Below are 20,724 nucleotides of genomic sequence, written 5' to 3'. Positions count from 1 at the left end.
CCTTGGTACATGCCCTTGATCGGAATCAAACCTGGGACCCTTCAGTCCACAGGCTGACGCTCTATCCACCGAGCCAAATGCCAGGGCCCTTTTAAAGTCTTTAAGGGCAGAATCTGATACCTGTTTTTTGAAAAGATAACTGATAAATCTTAGTAACAATACGGAAGAGGATAGGCTAGAGAAGACAAAAAAGTACCTTCATTAAAGTTTTTGTTGAATACAGTAAACAGTGAATGAGTGAATTTGGCGATTGGGCTGTGGAGGTGAAAGAAGGGGGAGCTAAAAATGATTTAAGATTTCAAAACCTAAATTTGGGGGAGGTCGGACTGTCACCAATACCAACAGGCTTTCTTTTTGGTAGAGGGTGGGGGAGTGGATGAGTTCAATTTCAGACATGAATATCTGAGCAGAAGAGTTTCACAAGTGGTTGCAAGTAGGAGCCAAAAGCTAAGAAAAGTGATAATGTCTAAAACAGTGATGGGCAACCTTTTGAGCTTGGTGTGTCAAACTTGGCCAAAAAACTGAGCATAACTCGGGTAGTGTGCCACTTTGAGAAAAAAAATTATTTCGTGATATTTATAGTTTAAATAACATTAATGTTTAACTGTTATATATAATTGTATTTAATAAACCAAAAACTAAATATTTAGTGCTGACACACGTGTCATAGGTTCGCCATCACTGGTCTAAAACAATGGACACGTGGAAATCCTATCCAGAGTGAGATACAGGGGATGCTGTCAGAGTGGATGACTACTTAAGATATGTATGTAAAGCATGGATTATCAACCAGGACAATATGAGCCACTTGAGGGAGTCCTGTGGTCAGATGCCAAAATGGGTTAGGGAAAACTGTTAAGTTTCACTAATGAAGAGTGAAAAGAAGAAAAGCAAATTGAGGAAAATCACACATACACACACAAATTTTGAATTTAGTTCTTTTAAAATATATTTATACTAGAGGCCTGTGGGGTCCCTCGGCCTGGCCTGTGCTGTCTTGCAATACGGGACCCTTCGGGGGATGTCAGAAGCCCGGTGCATAGATTTGGCCCAATCCCCACAGGCCGAGGGACCCCACTGGTGCACGAATCCATGCACCGGGCCAGTTTTGGCCCAATCCCCGCAGGCCAGGCCGAGGGACTCCACTGGTGCACAAATCCGTGCACCGGGCCTCTAGTATGTATATAAGATCTCTGGTTAATCTCTTCCTGCCCTCTCCCCTCCCCCTTTCCCTCTGAGATTCATCAGTCTGTTCCATGTCTCCATGCCTATGTGTTAAGTGTCTCCCCCCCTGGTGGTCAGTGTGCGTCATAGCTATTGATCGAACAGTCGCTTAGGCTTTTATATATATACTAGAGGCCTGTTGCATGAAGATTCGTGCAATAGGCCTTCCTTCACCTGGCTGCTGGCACAGGTTTTCCTCCGGCAACTGGGACCCAGGCCTTCGCTCTGGTTGCCACCTTCCACCTTCGCGCCGGCTGGAGTGTTCACTCTGGCCGAAGTCTGCAGGCTTCTTGCTGACTCTGGCCAGAGTCTGCAGGCTTCTCACCCGGAGTCTTCGCTTCACTCCAGGCGGAGTCTTCTCTTCGCTCCGCTCCGGCTGGAGTCTTTGCTTTGCTCCGGCCGGAGCACCGCTCCTGTAGCTCCCCCCGCCCCCCGCCCTCCCCCTCATAGCAGGTGTCCTGCCCCGCCTGGCTGCCGCCATCTTTGTCCTGCTAATTTGCATATTCCCTCCTGATTGGCTGGTGGGTGTCACAGAGGTATGGTCAATTTACATATTTCTCTTTTATTACTGTAGATAGACTAGCTAATAATTACTGTGTGCTGCCAGCAGGTGAAAGGAAGAGTTAGTGAAGACATGAGACAATAGAAAAAATATATATATATATTGGTCTCTGCCCCTGGTTCCTGGCACAGAGCTCCTAAAACCTTTGTAATTTCCTAAGTGATAACACAAGCAGCATCTCTTGTTCTAATATTTTCTTTGACCCCTTTCCTAACATAGGACTCCTAAAATCCTGTAAACTCCTAAGTGATAAGAGATAAAAGCATTTTTGTTTGTTGGGGGCCAGCATCCTGAAGAGGGAGTATTAAACACCAGACATCCAAGACAGTATTAAAAGCTTAGGAGTTTCAGTCCATTCCCAATCCTCTAGAGAGAGGAGAAGGGCTAGAAATGGAGTTAATAATTAATTATGCCTATATGAGGAAGCCAATAGTGTAGGGTTCACAGAGCTTCCAGGTGGGTGAATTCACCTCAAGGAGAAGGTGATGCACCTCAACTCTACTGGGACAGAGAAGCTGCTGTCCTTGGGACTCTCCCAAACCTCTTGCCCTATATATCTCTTTATCTAGTTGTTCATTTGTATTCTTATTTTCAAATTTATTGGTATTTAGAGACAAAGGGAGGGCGAGAGAAACATCAATGTGAGAGTGCAACATCAAACGGCTGTATCCTGTATGCACCTATGGGGGGGTAGGGGGGGGGAACAATTCCGCATCCCAGGCATTGACCCATGCCCGGGAATTGAACCTTTAACCTTTTGGTGCACTGGACAATACCCAATCAAATGCACCACACTGGCCAGCACCATTCTTTATCACATCCTTCTTATTTTAATTACTCACCTGAGGATGTTTTTATTGATTTTAGAGAGGGAGAGAGAGCAAGAGAGAGAAACATCGATGTGTGAGTGCAGTATCAATTGGCTGCCTCCTGCATGCCCCCTACCAGGAATCAAACTTGCAACCTAGGTTATGTGCCCTGACTGGGAAGCAAACCCACAACTTTTTGGTGTACGGGACAATGCTCCAACTGAGTCACACCGGCCAGGGCTCTTTAATACATCCTTTAATAAAATAATAAACATAAGCACAGTAAATCTTTCCCCAAGTTCTGTGAGCCACTTTAGCAAATTAATCAAACTGAGGAGGAGGTTGTGGGAACCTCAGATTTATAGCTAATCTAGTCAGAAGCACTGTTGATAATCTGGGCTTGTGACTGGCCTCTGAAGTGGGGTTGGGGTGGGGCAATCATATGGGACTGAGCTCAACCTGTGAAATCTGTCTGACACTTCAGGTGACAGTGTGAGAATTGAATTAAATTGTAGAGCACCCAGCTGGTGTCAGAGACTTGTTGTTGTTACAGGAAAAAGTCCTCATATATCTGGTGACCAGAAGTGTTTTGTGAGTAGTAAAGGAGACTCACAGGGAAGAAACAGTAGGAAAGAATTGGGGTTTTCCTTACATAGGAAAGAAAAAAGTTTTTCCTTTACAGATGACAACTATGGAGCAGTCACACAGGTAATAGAATCAGGAGAGCAGTGTAAATAAATTGAAGGGAGACAAACTTAATCCTCACCATTGATTTTTAGAGACAGTGGAAGGGAGGGAGAAAGACATCGATGTGAGACACACACATTGATTGGTTGCCTCCACACATGCCCAAACCAGGGCCAGGGATGGAGCCTGCAACCAAGGTACAAGCCCTTGACCAGAATTAAACCCAGGACCCTTCAATCCTAGGGCCGATGCTCTACCACTGAGCCAAACATTTTAAAATGCCAACAGGGAGGGTTTAAGCTGGCAGGAACTTCAGCCTGTAACCATGAGTCCAATATTACCATTATCTTCTGATTTTCCAAAAGAGGCCAAACATCCTCATTTCAACATAAAAACATGACTTTTTAAATGCTGACAACTGAATTTTCTTTAACACATTATGTAGGCACATGAAGTAGTCAGAGCTGTTGGACTGCTACTCAGGCCTACAATTAATGAAGTATTTATTACAGATATGCCAAGCAAAGAACCTTTAAAAGAACATTTTAAGTGATGTGAGAGATATAGTCTAAGCTGCAATGGAAGGTAAGGAATGAAGGCAATTAATATACCTTTCTAAAAAGTCTGGCAATAAAGATTAGGGAACAAGAGTTAAAGAAAGTATCTTTTAGGATAAATCCCATATGTAGAGAGAAGGGGTTAGAGAAAAGAAAGAAATCTGAACATAGATTATCAAATAGAAGGGAGGGAGGGAGAGGCGCACAAAGCTATAGATTAAAGGACAGGAATGATGGAAAGAAAACTGATGAAGACAAAGTGGAAAGGTTCTCTGAGGGAGGATCAAGTGCACAGAGAAAAAGATCCACTTTCCAGAGAATCGCCGCTTCTTTGGAAACTCAAGGAAGAAAATGAAAGATCCAGAGAAAATATAAGATGAAGATGATTTGGAGCAGTGGTTGTCAACCTTTCTAATGCCGCGACCCTTTAATACAGTTCCTCATGTTGTGGTGACACCCAACCATAAAATTTGTTTTCATTGCTAGTTCATAACTGCAATTTTGCTACTGTTATGAATCATAATGTAAATATCTGTGTTTTCCAATGGTCTTAAGCGACCCTGCTAGTGGTTGACCCTAGAACCGCTGCTGTAGAGCCTAAGACCATCGGAAAACACTGATATTTACATTACGATTCATTAACAGTAGCAAAATTACAGTTATGAAGTAGCAACAAAAATAATTTTATGGTTGGGGGTCACCACAACATGAGGAACTGTATTAAAGGGTTGCGGCATTAGAAAGGTTGAGAACCACTGATCTGGAGGAATGCAAATGCCTAGATCTTCTTGATAAATTTTCAGAAAGAATAAACATTAGCTGGGTATATCTGTGGAACTGTGTGCATAAGTTTTAGTACTTAATATTTATTGTTCCTCTCATAAGGTACAATTTCTCTATTCATACTATATGCACATCAAGTGCCATGCTTCCAGAGAAATAAAATTATTTTAAATCTCAGGTACAAGAAAATAAGTTTATTTAATGTGTCTTAGTATGTAAGACAAGAGTAAGCAGCACAATTAAAAGTTTTACAAAATAAAATAAAATATATGAAAATCTTCAGTAATGGCTTTATTACAACTCTATAACAAAAACATTCATTATCTTTGGGAAAGTACACAGAAGCAAACAGTAGAATGAGGAAAAATAAGAAAAACCCCAGTTTAAGAAGAAAATGTCAGAAGTATGCTTGAACTCCCTTTCATCCTCTAGCAGTGATGCTGTTATATTCTAGATTAGGACTTGTCAAACTGTTCTGCAGAGGTAACTTTTCTGCTGTATACATTAAGCTACCAGGTAAAATTTTGGGGGGAAGGGAGTCTCCCTAATTTTATTTAAGTTTGAAAACTACTACCTAGACGACAAGAAACTGAAGAGTATTTTACTAACACTAAGATTAATATTCTTTTATGAGGGAAAATTTCAGACCTAGTCCTCTTAAATGCATTAATAGCTAACATTTACTGTATACTTCCAGCATCATAATATGCCAAGTGCTCAGCACTTTGTGTTGTTTGCGTTTGACTCCCCCTATCCCCAAAAATCTTTTATAGATCTCGTTTTACTTGATGGAAAAACCTACTCTCTAGATTCTTTCATATATACTTTGCTTGACAGCCCATTAGATACTGTGAATTAAAGGCTTGGGATTCTGACGCTGGTTTTAATTTTAACAAAATTGTCTACTGCAACCCATGGCATGCTCCTTATAACTTTGTCGCTTTATCCTTGAAATGGAGATGATATAAACCTTTGTTGTTGTTATAAGAACTGATCAAAAACATAGTTATTTAAAATTGTTGTAGTATAAAGTGACATTTTCATTTACACTTAAGAGACTACTTTAGAAACACGTTTGATGATAATACCCTAGAATAATTTTAAAGCATTAATAATCCTGTAATTTTCAAGTCATCTATTGTCATTACTTTGAAAATAACATTACCATAGCCAGTTTTCCCAGTGGTTAGAGCGTCGCCCTGTACCTCAGTTGCTGGCTCAATCCCAGCCCAGTCAGGGTACATGCAGGTGGCAACCAATCAATGTGTCTCTCTCACATCAATGTTTCTCTCTGTGTGTCTCTCCCTCTCCCTTCCACTCTCTTTAAAAAAAAATCAATGGTCCCTAAAGAATCACATCTCCCTGTACCCACAAAGATGCTGGGTTTGACCATTTGATGTAGCCCAGTGGTCAGCAAACTCATTAGTCAACAGAGCCAAATATCAACAGTACAACGATTGAAATTTCTTTTGAGAGCCAAATTTTTTAAACTTAAACTTCTTCTAATGCCACTTCTTCAAAATAGACTCACCCAGGCCGTGGTATTTTGTGGAAGAGCCACACTCAAGGGGCCAAAGAGCCGCAGTTTGCCGACCACAGATGTAGCCAATGGGACAATGGCAAAGAGGACACAAGCAGAGCCTGGAAAAGCAGCTGTGCCCTATAACTTGCTTTCTTGCTGTATGGAAAGAAATCCAGGCTATCTTACTAGAGGATAAGAGAGGAGCAGAGATGAGCCAACCTAACTGAGGCCCCTCCACCAACCCACTGGACAACCATAAGACATATGAGCTAGACCAGCGGTCACCCACTGGTGGTCCGTGGACCACTGGTGGTTCGTGAGGTCCGAAAGGTTGGTGACCGCGGGGACAGACCATCTGGGACCACTGAGCCCCACCCAAAAACCTACCAGCTAACTGCAGAACCATCTAATAGAGCCAAAGACTTGAGAATAGTAATAAAAATATTCATTCTTTTAAAGCCGTTAAGTTTTGGGATAATGTGTTACACGGCAGTAACAGATACGAGCTACTTCAAAACAAACAAAGCAAAGCTTCTAACATTCTGAACTTAATTTTATTTCAATACTAGAGGCCCGGTGCACAAATCCGGGGTCCCTCGGCGTGGCCTGCGGCGATCGGGCCAAAACCAGCAGTTCAACATTCCCCAAGGGATGTAGTGAGTGAAGGGGCAGGTGGCTGGGGAGGAGCCCAAGCCAGGCCGGGTGCCATGCCACCGCCGCTCAGTAGGCTTGCTACTGCTCCACTGTGGTCTCTGTGTGTCCATCCTAGGTTGATACCAGCGTGCCCATGACCAAGAAACAACCGTGGGCTCACACCCAGTCAGTCCCGATCCCAGTCTGGATGGAGGAGGGACGCGCAGGGTAGTGTCTGTGAGAGAGGCTCACGCCCCTGCAGCTGCGTTCGCCAGCCGTGAGCCTGGCATCTAGTGCCCATCCGTCAGCTGAGCGGTGCTCCCACTGTGGGAGTGAACTGACCACCAGGGAGCAGCTCCTGCATTGAGCGTCTGCCCCCTGGTGGTCAGTGTGCGTCATAGTGACTGGTCGAACAGTTGAATGGTCGCTTAGGCTTTTATATATATAGACTAGAGGCCCGGTGCACAAAATTCATGCACTGGAGGGAAGGGGGGGTATGTGTCCCTCAGCCCAGCCTGTGCCCTCTCACAGTCCGGGACCGTTTGGGGGATGTAGCTGTGCACCAAGCGGCAGGTGGCCAGAGAAGAGCCCAAATTAGGGCCAGGCGCCTCGCCACTCACGCTCATCCCAGCCCGCTGACGCGGAGTCAGAAAAGGCTCCTGTGTGGCAGCTGCGCTCACCAGCCATGAGCCCAGCTTCTGACCATCTGTGGGAGCGCACTGACCACTAGGGGGCAGCTATGGTTAAAGTAAACAAACAAACAAACAAACAAATAAATGTAATTGATTGAATTTTAACAAATCTTGCTGGCCAAACAGTGTATGTACATAAGGACCATTAAAATTTTGTCATGTGAAGTTAAGGGTGAAGGTATCTTTTTTTTTTTTTTTTTTACCAACTGGTCATTCTGGTTGTTCTGCTGTAACGGTCACTTAGGCTTTTATTATATAGATCCCAAATTTGTAAGGGTGAGTCTTTAGGCAATGTAACCACATATTATTTACACTTACAAGATTAATTAAAAGTCCTTGGTTTGGATCCTAAACCCTTTGTCTGATTTTTCTATGTAATTTTTCATCCTGAGCCCTGACATTTTTTCTGTAAGATGCCAGTTTGAATAGTAGTTTCATTTCTTTCTTTCTTTTCTTTTTTTTTGTTAATCCTCACTTGAGTATATTTTTCCATTGATTTTTAGGGAGGGTAGAAGAGAGAGAAACATCGACGTGAGAGAAACATTGATTGGCTGTCTCCTGCATGTGCCCTGACCAGAGCCCAGGTGGGGGAGGAGCCTGCAACCAAGGTATGTGCCCTTGACCAGAACTGAACCCGGGACCCTTTGGTCTGCAGGCCAATGCACCAACTGGCTAGGGCTACAGTTGTTTCATTTTTCTGTTTATTCCCATCATTCCCACTTTTTGGTTATACAAATTCATTCAAGACCCAATGTAAAGTGTTTCACTTTTCTGCTCAATTTTTAGCTAAATTAAGTAATTTCAAAATGTTATAGTTCTCTTACATTACACTCTTATTATATTTATTACTAGATACTTTACTACCTAATACCGTTGCTTAACTATTAACATGTGCACCAGATTTTGTAAACTCTTTGAAGGAAGGGACCACTCCTTAATTCTCTACAACTCCCTTAGTACTCTTACATAAGAGGAATTTAAATATCTGGTTAAAACCATTCTTTTCTTGGGGTTGCACTACTATCCAATCAACGCCTAATGAGGGGAGTACTGCTAACGCCTAAACAACACATTTGCATCAGGTGGAGCTCTACTTTACCTTGGTGTAATTTTTGGAAAAATAAAAATAAATCTGGTTAAAATAAATAAATAAATAGATAGATAGATAGATAAATAAATAAATGTAATTGACTGAATTTTAACAAATCTTCTTGGCCAAACAGTGTATGTACATAAGGACCATTAAAATTTTGTCATGTGAAGTTAAGGGTGAAGATACTTTTTTTTTTTTTTTAACACACTGAAATGTACTTTGCAACTTTCAAACCCAAAAGAGAAACAATAAATCAAGTGGCTCTTGGAAAACAATACATAGTTAAAAGTTAAATGAGGTGTGTGACAAACATTAATGAAAAGCAAACTTTGAGGCTACTCACATACTGATTGGTTCATTTTAAGAACTAGATTTATGTGTGGGAATTGGGGAAAATATGGTTAATTTTTCAACCTTGACAGAATTTCAAGGAAAATCAGTACAGCAGCAGTTTCATAGAGTATTAATAACATGTATTAAAAAAAAAATCCATGTCTTTGCAGGTCAGTAACATAAAATATTATGAAGAGAAATTGCAGAATACATCTTCTCTTCCCCCATTTTAATTTAGACCCAAAAAAGTGTCAAGGAGGAGAGGCAAGCAAAATTTGGCAAAAAATTTTCCTTTGCTAAAATTGGTAGAATGTGAATTTTACTATGTCCAGCATGCAGTCATAGTAATTATGAACACTTGGAAAATTATTTCCCCTGAGCATTACCTAAACTTTTCAAATTTAAATGACTTATTATTCCCTTAATACCTAAAGTAATTATCACTAATTAACAAGCAAGCCATCTTTTTCTTGTGATTTGAAGTGTCCTATAAATTAACTTAAGATATCCTCCAATATGCAAAAGACAAACGTCTAGTTATTTAGGGAAAATGTTCAAGCATTTTCAAAATCCTTACCACTATAAGTAAAGCTAAGCAAAACATGCAAATAAAGGAATCAACATGTATCAAATAGATGAAACAAAAATATACACAGAAATATTTTAACTACATAATTTAAATACTCTGTGGCTCCCTAATAGTTTTAATTTGATTTTTGTTTCTTATACTAATAAGGCACTAAGAATAGTTAATATGGTACTAAGGTCTAGCAAAAATCATACTTCCTCAGTAAAGCGTTCTGATACCCCAACCTGAAGTGCTTACTACCTACCTTGGACTCTATTGAAATTACTATACATAAAGTTAAATTATTCCTCTAAATCAGGGGTGGGGAACCTTTTTTCTGCCAAGGGCCATTTGGATATTTATATCATCATTCATGGATCAGACAAAACTATCAACTTAAAAATTAGCCTGCTATATTTGGTCAAACATTTAATTAACTCACCCCCAATGCCTTGGCAGGGCCAGACCAAATGATTTCAAGTGCCTTATAGGGCCACACTTTCCCCACCCCTGCTCTAAATATTCACCAATAATTAACTAATTAATTAGACACAAGCATAGACTGGAATTACACACTGTAAAACAGAAAGCCATAGATTTTACATGGGTGGCTATGGAATCACCTCAAAGACACTATTTTGGGGTGAAAAACAAAATACAGTGTATAGTACGTCCTCATCTTTAACTTTTTAAAATATATTTTTATTGATTTCAGAGAGGAAGGGAGTAAGCGAAAGAGAGAGAAACATCAATGATGAGAGAGAATGATTGATCGTCTGCCTCCTACACAATCAGGGATAGAGCTCGCAACCTGGGCATATGCCCTGACCAAGAATCAAACTGTGACCTCCTGGTTTGTAGGTCGACGCTCAACCACTGAGCTATCACAGCTGGGCTTTAAATTTTTTTTAAAAACAGCAAACTATTTCTGGAAATATGGATACAAAACTATTAGGTAATTATCTCTGTGGAAGGTGACTGGAAGTCTAGTGTGGGAAGGAGATGAAGTTTTTGTTGTATATCCTTTCTTGGTGTTTGAATTTTTAAAAGCCATTTCAATGTACTACATTTTAAATTTTAAAAATAGAGAAAAGAAAATAAAGCAAATTTATTAATGATACACAACCTTTTGGCATCTCTTCAACTATCACCCTGAAGTGATATTTAAATCTTTCTTTATTATTTTATATCCCACTAGCTTCTCCTGTACCTTATATCCCCTGCTAACATCTAAACCTAGTCCTTGCATTAAATGCTTTTTAAAAGTACAGAATTAAATTATATCAAAAGGTCAAATCTCTGTATCAATCAGGACAATAATATGCTACCCTCTTTAACCTAGTAAAAGTGAAATGTTTTAGTAATTGCTTGTAATTCCTGCTAAGGAAGTAGAAATTTTCTTGACCTTGCAAGCTCAGTGAATTTAAATATGGTTGAAGAGCGTTGACCTGGACCTGTTCCAGATTAACTACATTTCTTAATATAACTATATTACCTAAACATGAAAAGAGCATAGTGATTAAAAAAAACACACCTTGATATATTTTTTCAATCTGTTCAGTGTTTCTCAAAAGGGCACTGTGGGTACTTAGGGAGAGGGATAAATTTCAGTGGAGTGGAACTGTTCTGTTCACTTCAGAAAATTTAGCATCCATGACCTCCCAGTCATTGCAATGACCAAACAACTGACCTCACACATTTGCAAATGCCCTCAAAGAAAGAAATACAGGGGAAAAAGTACTATGCCCAGTTGTGAAGCACTGCTAATACAAACTAAACTATAAAAAGTTTAGGGACACACACACACACACACACACACACACACACACACACACACACACACACACACCCCTACTGGGGATGTGCCTGCAACTAAGGTACATACATGCCCTTGACCGGAATTGAACCTGGGACCCTTGAGTCCGCAGGCCGACACTCTATCCACTGAGCCAAACCGGTTTTGGCAACAATTCAACCTTTTAAAACAATGATCAGCCACCAGAAGATAAACGACCAGTAAAAGTAGTAACTCATGTATTAATCAACCAGTCACCAAGCCCAGTATATAATACTATCAACAAACATCATACCTCTCCAAAACATCCTTCTTCAACTAATACAATGGCTTAACTTTTTAAATGAATATTTATTTTAAAATAATTTAAAAACAATTCTTCTGTTGGGATGCTGTTTAAATTTCCACAAAAAATAACCTTCCATCCACTGTACTGCACTCATTTCAGAAATAGAAGACATTGCCCTAGCCCCGTGGTCGGCAAACTGCGGCTCACGAGCCACATGTGGCTCTTTGGCCCCTTGAGTGTGGCTCTTCCACAAAATACCATGGCCGGGGCGAGTCTATTTTGAAGAAGTGGCATTAGAAGAAGTTCAAGTTTAAAAAATTTGGCTCTCAAAAGAAATTTCAATCGTTTTACTGCTGATATTTGGCTCTGTTGACTAATGAGTTTGCCGACCACTGCCCTAGCCGGTTTGGCTCAGCATCCGCCTTTAGACTAAAGGATCCAGGTTAGATTCTGGCCAAGGGCACATGCCCTGGTTGTGGGCTAGATCCCCTCCAGTATGGGGTGCAGGAGGCAGCCCATCAATGATTCTCTCTCATCATTGATGTTTCTATCTATCTCCCTTCCTCTCTGAAATCAATAAAAAAATATGTATTAAAAAAAAAAGAAATAAAAGACATAAATCACTTTACTATCATTTGTCTACCTTCCTCCAGAGAGTATAGGCTCCTTGAAGCCAGGGACACCATGATCATGCTTGCCTGGCCCACAGGGTAGGCACTCAATAACAATACTGAGTGAGTGAGTAAAAACTGGCCCAGTCCAATACAATAAGTAATCCAATAAGTTTAAACTACAATCTATTTTTAAATATAGTAATGATCCTTATCAATACTTATTGTATTGGCCCAGTCCAATACAATAAGTAGTCCAATAAGTTTAAACTACAATCTATTTTTAAATATAGTAATGATCCTTATAGTAATGAAACAAGTTAATAAATTACTTTAAGAAAACTAATAGGTCAATTACATTATCCAGATTAAAGCTAGCTTGTAAAGATATAAGGAATTTAAGGTTTTTTGATTGCCACTTCAAACATGCCCATCCTCTACCACCTTCCCCTCCTCCCAATTAAGCTTTAAGCAAACCTATAATAAAAGCATAATATGCTAATTAGACCGGACAGCAGAACAACCTTCCGGACATCCTTCCAGTTGAAGCCAAGGCAAACGGTTGCAGCTGCGAGGGCCAAGCCCCTTGCACAAATTTTGCGCATCGGGCCTCTAGTGTTGATATAAATAAGTGGGACATGCTTTCAGGAAGCAACCCAATATAAAAATCAAAACAATAATGATAACAGTAAGGAAAATTTAATGTCTTTCATTGTTTTATTTTTTAAAATTCAAGAAATGTTATCCTGTCTCATTCAAAAAGAAAGAAAGTTGCCCTCGCCGGTGCAGCTCAGTGGATAGAGCACCAACCCTCGGACTGAAGGGTCCTGGATTCGATTCTGATCAAGGGCACATACATGTTTCTCTGTCTCCCCAGTCCCTTCTACTCTCTCTAAAATTAATAAAAAATATCCTCAGTTTTACAGGAAAATATTAGATAGAAAAACATTAAATGATAATCTTAAGGTTAGGAACAAAGACAATTTCTAGCTCCTAGTATTTCTAGCACTGCTTTTAGATTGCTTCAATAAATTCTATAATTGTTAACCACTGCTTTGCTCAACTCATATCAAAAGGTTAGCCCTAGCCCATTTGGCTCAGTGAATAGAGCATCAGCCTGCGGACTGAAGGGTCCGGGTTCGATTGTGGTCAAGGATACATGTCTGGGTTTCGGGCTCAGTCCCCAGTAAGGGATGTGCAGGAGGCAGCTGATAATGATTCTCTCTCATCATTGATGTTTCTCTCTCTCTCTCCCTTTCCTTTCCTCTCTGAAACCAATAAAAATATACTTAAATAATAATGGCCAGGATCCAATTTTAAAGAAGAGAAACTTCAAGTTACTTCTACTTGACAAGATCACTAACAAATAGGTTACTTAAAAAAAATTACAGAAAATGTTCTAGAGGGGATCAAACATCAGATACACTCTGTAGCTATTCAAATAATGGAGATCACTTTCAAATACATTTAATTATTGTTGGATTTTAGTGCATAAAATCTTTCATTATTTTTGAAATCCACAAACACAGCATTTGTTTTATTACTGTATCATATAGCTTAAAACTAATACAGGAAGTTACTTTCTTACTGATAAAAAATGTTTTATCCATTTAAAATGTTTTGGAAGTGATAACTTTATGATATAGCACACCCTCAAAAAAGTTCAGCTTTCATGAAATTCCATTTTCCCAGAATTATCAACCCTACTTATAAATATTGCTGGCCAAGAGCATTTACAATAATTATGACCAGCCAGTGTGATTCAGTGGTGGAAGTCACAGTTCGATTCCCAGCTGGGGCACATGCCTGGGTTGCAGGTGCGATCCCCAGGAGGCAGCCGATCAATGGTTCTCTCTCATCATTGATGTTTGTGTGTCTCTCTCTCCCCCTTCCTCTCTGAGATCAATAAAAAAAAAAAAAAATTTTTTTTTTTAAAGAGTATTTGCAATTAGCCTTAAACCCAACAGGACACTGTCACCTGAAAAAAAATGTTTCAGCAAAGTGAGACTTGAATACTTTTCACTGATTAAAAAAAAAAAGCTGACCTAACTTATAAATGAAAGACTTCCTTTTTTGGGCATCTTACTGAAGTATATTTTTATATCTAAAGTCAGTCTTTATATCTGAAAGACCAATTAAGAATGAGCAGGTACTACCAGGTTAGTGAAATTTGCAAATTCCAACAATTCTTTCAAACTAGGAATCAAAAGAATGACAGAATCTCTAATTTTGCCATAGATATTCACCAGACCTATGTTATCTTAGGGAGCTTTCACATGGCCTATACATCCTTTTAGAAAATCACCACTTGATCTCACAATTTTTTAAAAAATATATTTTTATTAATTTCAGAGAGAGAGAGAGAGAGAGAGAGAGAGAGAGAGAGAGACAGACATCAATGATGAGAATCACTGATTGGCTGCCTCTTGCATGCTCCTCACTGGGGTTCAAGCCCGCAACTTGGGCATGTGCCCTTGACCGGAATCGAACCTGGGACCCTTTAGTCCGCAGGTCGACGCTCTATCCACTGAGCCAAACCGGCTAGGGCTGATCTCACAAATTTTAAGATAATTAACAACCACCAAATAATTAGTGACAATAATGTACATACAGCAATGGAGATTTTTTTTTGTATGGTATCAAGTATCCCTGATCATATAAATGATAAAGAAAAGATTTCAGAACTTAGAGGCTCGGAATTGAGTGAAAATGTAATCTATTCTGAAATGGAAAAAGGGTCATTGTTCCACCGTGAATTCAGTATCGTTCCAAAACAACTTCTCCATGATACATTCACAAACCAACTCCAAATGTGACCCGTACAAATCGTGTTTTTCCTCCCCAAGAAGAAAATCTAATGAAAATCTTCACCACAGCCAGCAGTAGCTCCTTGAAATTTCAGACATAACTAGAGGTTTTGTAATCAAGTCCAAATGTAGACCCCCCCAAACCTCCGATTTCTCTCCAAGTGTCATTAACATTCTAAATCCTGGCTAGAACGCAATTACTGGAAAGCAGTGTCCTTATGCAAGAGAAGGGAAGGTCTGAAACTGACAAGAGCACAGGTCCACAGAACCTCGATGCTCTCGGTTTCACCAGGAGGCCAAAGAGGGAAGGCTCCAAGTAATGGGGTGGGGGGGTGGGAGATGGGGGGGGGGGGGGCAGAGGCAACTGCACTCCTAGAAGGGTGAAAGCAAAAGAGAAGCGACTCTAGAAAAGCGGCCCCACGGGGACATTCGAGCTTAGGATACACAGACAGAGTCAGCTCCTCTCGACCGACAAAAAGCAACCTTTACTATGGAAGCGGTGCACCAAGCAAGCCAAGGCAGGAAGGGACAAGCTGCGCGCCCCCCACCCCGACCTCCGGCCCAGCCAGAAGGGGTCGGCAGGGACTGCGGCTCCGACCATCAACAAAGGCCCCTTCAGTCCCGAGGCGAAACTCGAACAACAAAGGCCCGCAGACGGCGAGGACGGGGCCGGGGGCGGGACGGAGGAAAGCAGGGGAGCAAAGGAATCAAACCCGAGGGGGCGGAGGCCCGTCGGAGTGGAACAGAGACGCGCAGCGGCGGGGGGCGCGGTAATCCCAGGGCACAATGAGAGGAGGTGGGAGACGGGGACCGGGCCTCCGATCGCCCCTTCCCCTCTCTCCCTGCGGCCCAGAGGGCTCCCTTTCTCGCCGTCTGCATCCCCGCGGCCTCGGGGACCGCGCAGCCCGAGTTCGGGAAAGGGAAGGGGAGGGGGGATTTTCCGCCCAGACCACAACTCCCTTCCCCCAGCCGGGAGCCGCCGACAGCAGCCGCCACAACGGCAGCCACACAAAGGCTCCTTCCCTCGTACTCCCAGCTCCCCGCCGGGCGGCGGCTGCGGCGCCGCCAGGGCAGGGACGACCACCGCTCGGCCACTAGGCGCTCGCCCGCCCGCCCTCTTCCCCTTCTCGCTGGGGAAAGGGGGAGGGGACCCCCGGCGCTCTCACCTGGCACAGCTGCTGACAGTACTCCGTGGCCGCCTCCACGGCCGGCGCCCGGCTCTCCCTCAGCTCTCGCTCCAGCTCCTGGAGCCGCTCGCCCAGGCGCTGCAGCTCCGCGACGCAGCCGCCTCCGCCGCGGCTCAGCCTCTCCTGCTCGGCCTCCTCGTCCGCCATCTTCACACCCCGCTCCGTCGCGTACGCACCTGGGTCACGTGATAACACAATGCCACGTTCGGAGGGGTCACGTGCCGGGCGCGCTCGCACGCCGCCGAGCACGTACAAAGGGCCCGGTGGGGGAGGACGGCGGGGCGGAGAGAAGGGTGCGAAGGGGGTCGCGGGGGTGAAGGGAAGGGGAGAGGAGGGGGGCGAGGTGGGGGGCGGTGCGGAAAAACCGCGGTTTACTTTCCCCCGCGGCGGGAAGTGGGCAGCCGCGGCCGAAAGGGGCGGGCCGGTGCTGGCGCTCTCTCGGTCACGTGGGCGACTGGACCGAGGGAAAATCCTGGGGAGGGGCTGCCCTGGGGCGTCCAGATCCCGGCTCGGCTCTCCCCAGTCCCCGGAGTCTTCTGCGGACGTGGGCCCCAGTTCCCCACGAGCACGGGTGTGGGAGAGCTCTGAGTGGGCTGGGGCAAGGGCAGCATTTGCGGGGGGGCCTGCAGGCAGGCCAGAGGCAGGAAGGAGAGAGAAGGTAAAACCTGCCCGTGGACCACAGGCGTGAGAGCCAAAGCGAGACTGTGAACTGTCAAAATGGACTTCTCACCGGGTTGGGGAGGAGGGATCGAGGGCCGGAGGCACCAGCTCTCTCTCTCTCTCTCTCTCTCTCTCTCTCTCTCTCTCTCTCTCTCTCTCTCTCTCTCTCTCTCTCTCTCTCTCTCTCTCCGCTCTCCTCTTCAGCCCCTGGAACGCCTCTCCCCAGGAAAAACAATCTCTGGGAGGCGGAGGCAACAGAGAAAAATAGCCATTGGACCAGAACGGAATGAAGTTCAAACCCTCCCCGGGAGAACGGGGCAAATTCATGAAAAGCATAGCTTGAAAGATTTCAGACGATGAAAGTGGGGGCACTGTAACAAGATGATGTTTTAAACCACCAACGTATTTCTAGAATAAGCGATCGCTAACTGATGTGTTTCACTGTGATTTAATTAATCTCCTACACACTACAGAAATCACCATCACTGAAAACACGCTGTATATGCAAGTACCTAAAAAGAAAGTAGGTCAAGGGGGGGGGGGGGGAGGCAATAAGGACTCCATTAAAAATAGCAACAAGGAGGATAAATTGATGCTAAAATAAAAGAACGTGGTTATCGAGAATTATAAATTCAACAGCAGTTTTTTTCTGGTGCTGCAAACAGATAGCATTCGGAATCATATTTTACTTACAAGCTGGAAAGAATGAATACTTGGCACTTGAACAAACAGTAGAAGAGGTACTACCAAAATTCAAGTGGTTAACCCTAAAGTTCAGCATAAAACAAATATTTTGTTAGTAGCAGAAAATAAGACAAGAGGCTTACCTTTCTTACAACTGGTCTACAGAAATTCAGAAACAATGGTATTGATGAGGCAACTAGCATTTTCACTATCATATTCCAAGTGAAGTATATATTTCTAGTACAAGCATTTAAAATAAAAAGAATTCCTATTGTGTGCAGCATCCTCCTTCAAGAGATTTCTATCATTATTAGAAAGTGTTCTAATAGTATGTTGTCCAGAATGAATGTTTTGTAATACATCAGTGGTGGTGATGTTTTTGAAGTGCCTTTATGTAAGGTGAGTGGGCACAACTGAACCCTTTTGAAAGACAGTATCAGCTAAAATATTAGTATAGCATGTGTGCTGATACATATTAACAAGACAGGTTCTTCACATGTTTACTCAGGGAAGAGCCTGGGGAGTACATTCAAAGACTAAGGTACAAGGATATAAAGTATCACTGAGAACTGAAAAAGCAACAATTAAGGTAGCTAATGGATTTTAATATTTGCAGCTCACTTTCCCAAGGTAAGTATTTTAGATATCCAAATCAGGTTTCTCCAATTTATGTTATGATGCCATTGAAAATATAAAAAGTGAGAATATGGGGTTAGCCAAATGTACCAGTAAATCCGAGGACAGATAAGGCATCAAAGGTAGGCAAAGTACGTTTTCGCTTCAAGCATTATGGCATACACACCTAGTTTATAGAAAGAAAGAAAGAAAGAAAGAAAGAAAGAAAGAAAGAAAGAAAGAAAGAAAGAAAGGAAAATATATCCAAATATTAATTTTTTAAAAATTGCCTGGATATGTAGGTCACTCCCACCTCCTGCTCATGATAGTCCTAAAACCAAGGAGGTTTGATTAGCAAATTGTTTCTGAGCACCATTACTGTCTTGCAAATGCCACTCAGCATGGATTACCAAGCCCTTCACTTGTATTTGGTATCTTGAAGGCCTATCTTCCCATTCCTTCATTCCTCTGTTTCAGAGTGTAGAAATTTAATAACTAAGAGTGAGTTGTGTAATCAATAATTATTGAGTACTTACGTGCAGGCATTACTTGATGGGAAAATCAAAGGTGAGGAAAAACTATCCCTTCCTTAAGGAAATGTGCAGTTTTGTGGAAGAGTGACCTGCAATGGTAATATATGCAATATAAGTGTTGTGTTATGAAAATGCATGTAGATTCAACGCAGAACATCCAAGTAGTCTAAGGGGCTAACTAGAATGTCCACCAAATCTCTATAGAAGTGCAGGTTTTTAGTTAAATGATAAAAGATTGGATATACTATCCCTTGCCAGATCGACTTTGCCTCGGAGATCTCAAAAATATCATTCTTATTCATAGAAAAGGTGTATCAACAAGTACACATGACTTATTGTACCTAAGTCCCAAGCTGTCACTTAAGGGGAATCATTATGTATGTACTTACTGAGACGTTCCTGGGGGATTTCGGAGGCCCATTCCATCGAGGAAACAAGAATAAACTCCAGGGCCAAGAGACTCCGCGTCTCGGAGAAACTCGGTGCGGCTAGTGCTGGTGCCCATTTCGGACACATTGCGATGGCTACAGGCGAGATGTAACCATATGGACCTTCGCTCTAAAGAGAGTTGATTTCAGAGTAACTCTGGGAGAGAGAAACAAACCTTCCCTCCACGCCCCCGCGATCAGTAAAGCCGGGAAGACCCAGAGGGGACAAATGTGTCTGCGTGCAGGCCGCGCGCGCCTCCTTGCTTCACAAGTTCCCTGCGCTGCACGGACCCGTACCGCATCGCTGCACATTTTTTCCCTTGAATTCTTGAAATAGCAGGGCCTAGGGGCAGGAACGTAGCTGATTTGTGCCTGCTAACAGAGCCTGGGATGCAACCCGAGCTGCGTTTGCAGAGGACGGATCGCTCAGGACTAAGGCCCAGCAGGTCCCTCCGAGCCCCGGTCCGGAGAAACCCCGCAGCCCGGCCCGGGCCCTGCGCGCGGGGAGACAGCGCAAGGCCAGGAGGTGGCGGGGAGCGCGCAGCGCCCTCGATCTGCTGTTTATTCTCCCCCTGCTCTCTCCCTGGGTGGGCCCTGGCGACCGAGAAGGTCCGCAGGACTGGAACCAGGCTAAAAGCCGGCCCCGCTCCGCCCCGCTGACCCTGTCTGCGGATCCCCACTTGCCCGAGGCCAGACCGGGCTCCCCGGGCCGCGGCTCGGCGCGCGCTCGCCCAGCAGCCGCACGGGTGCTCCGAGTCGTTGGTCCCGGGCCGCCGGCGCTCAGCAGCCTCAACCTCGGCATTTGCAGCCGCGGCTTTTCCACCCAGAGCTGCAAGTCAAGCCCGCAGAACTGCTGTGATTCCTGGCCCCGGGGCAGCGGTTGCCGGGGGCCTCCAGGCCGAAAGATGCTGGAACCTCTCCAGGTCGCGGTGGGGCGCGGGGCCTCCGAAACCAACCCCGCGGGCATGCTGGAGTCTGTCCCGCGGAGGCCGGGGCGCGGGCACTGCTGCGGGGCTCGCAGACTCAACCTGCTCACTTCCAAAGGGCCGGGCGTCCGGCCCCACACTGGCCGCCTCCTAGATCCCAGAAGCGAGGGCTGGAGTCTGTCTGGGGCTTGGTCCAGTAGAAAGTCCTCCTCAGAGTCTGGAAAGCAGAGCTACGCTCACTGACAGAAATAGGGAACACGGGTTAAAGATCTAGTGGAATCGGCTTAAGATGCCACACATATCCAAGGAACACATTTTCCTTGAGAGGAACAGCGAAGTGGAAACAAAATGTTGAAAACGTGAGACAGGTGCTATACCACAGAACTGAAATTATTCCAAAGGCACCGGAAACATTGGAGCCACATTTAAGAGGATTAATTTCAGTCCTTAAGTTCTTCCCAGAAAGATGATAGCACATACAGTTAAATGAACAGGTAATTAAATGAGGAGGGATATTTGTATTGCCTATTCGGATATTCTGTTTTCTTACCACCTGAGGAAAAGCCAGTGCGAATGAGAAAGTAATAAGCTTTGATTATAATTTTTAATCCACATTAGAGAATATGTTTTGAGAGAGAGAGAGAGAGAGAGAGAGAGAGAGAGAGAGAGATGCCTCCTGACCTCGCCCCAACCGGGCATCAAACCTGCAACATAGGTATGTGCTCT

At 43.5% G+C, this 20,724-nt stretch overlaps 1 protein-coding gene, 1 long non-coding RNA gene and 1 other non-coding gene across 3 annotated transcripts in view; 2 read left to right on the top strand and 1 right to left on the bottom strand.

Moving 5' to 3' along the window:
- Window positions 1-16,392, bottom strand: part of ZNF292 (zinc finger protein 292) — a 76,306-nt gene extending 59,914 nt beyond the window's left edge. The window contains exon 1 of the mRNA XM_008146583.3: window positions 16,132-16,392. Within this exon, the coding sequence (XP_008144805.2) occupies window positions 16,132-16,299 (168 nt within the window). The 5' untranslated portion in view covers window positions 16,300-16,392. The remainder of the gene's footprint in view (window positions 1-16,131) is intronic.
- On the top strand, window positions 8,464-8,589 carry LOC114231198 (U4atac minor spliceosomal RNA). Its single transcript, XR_003617167.1, has one exon. It is a non-coding gene; the product is annotated as a U4atac minor spliceosomal RNA (small nuclear RNA).
- On the top strand, window positions 16,366-17,241 carry LOC114227671 (uncharacterized). Its single transcript, XR_003613757.2, has 2 exons — window positions 16,366-16,445; window positions 17,017-17,241. It is a non-coding gene; the product is annotated as an uncharacterized LOC114227671 (long non-coding RNA).
- Window positions 17,242-20,724: the final 3,483 nt, after the last annotated feature.

This window comes from Eptesicus fuscus, chromosome 10, assembly GCF_027574615.1.
Source record: "Eptesicus fuscus isolate TK198812 chromosome 10, DD_ASM_mEF_20220401, whole genome shotgun sequence".
Taxonomy (NCBI): Eukaryota; Metazoa; Chordata; class Mammalia; order Chiroptera; family Vespertilionidae; genus Eptesicus; species Eptesicus fuscus.
Note: the sequence above shows the minus strand (reverse complement) of the source record. Positions and strands in the feature narration are given on the sequence as shown.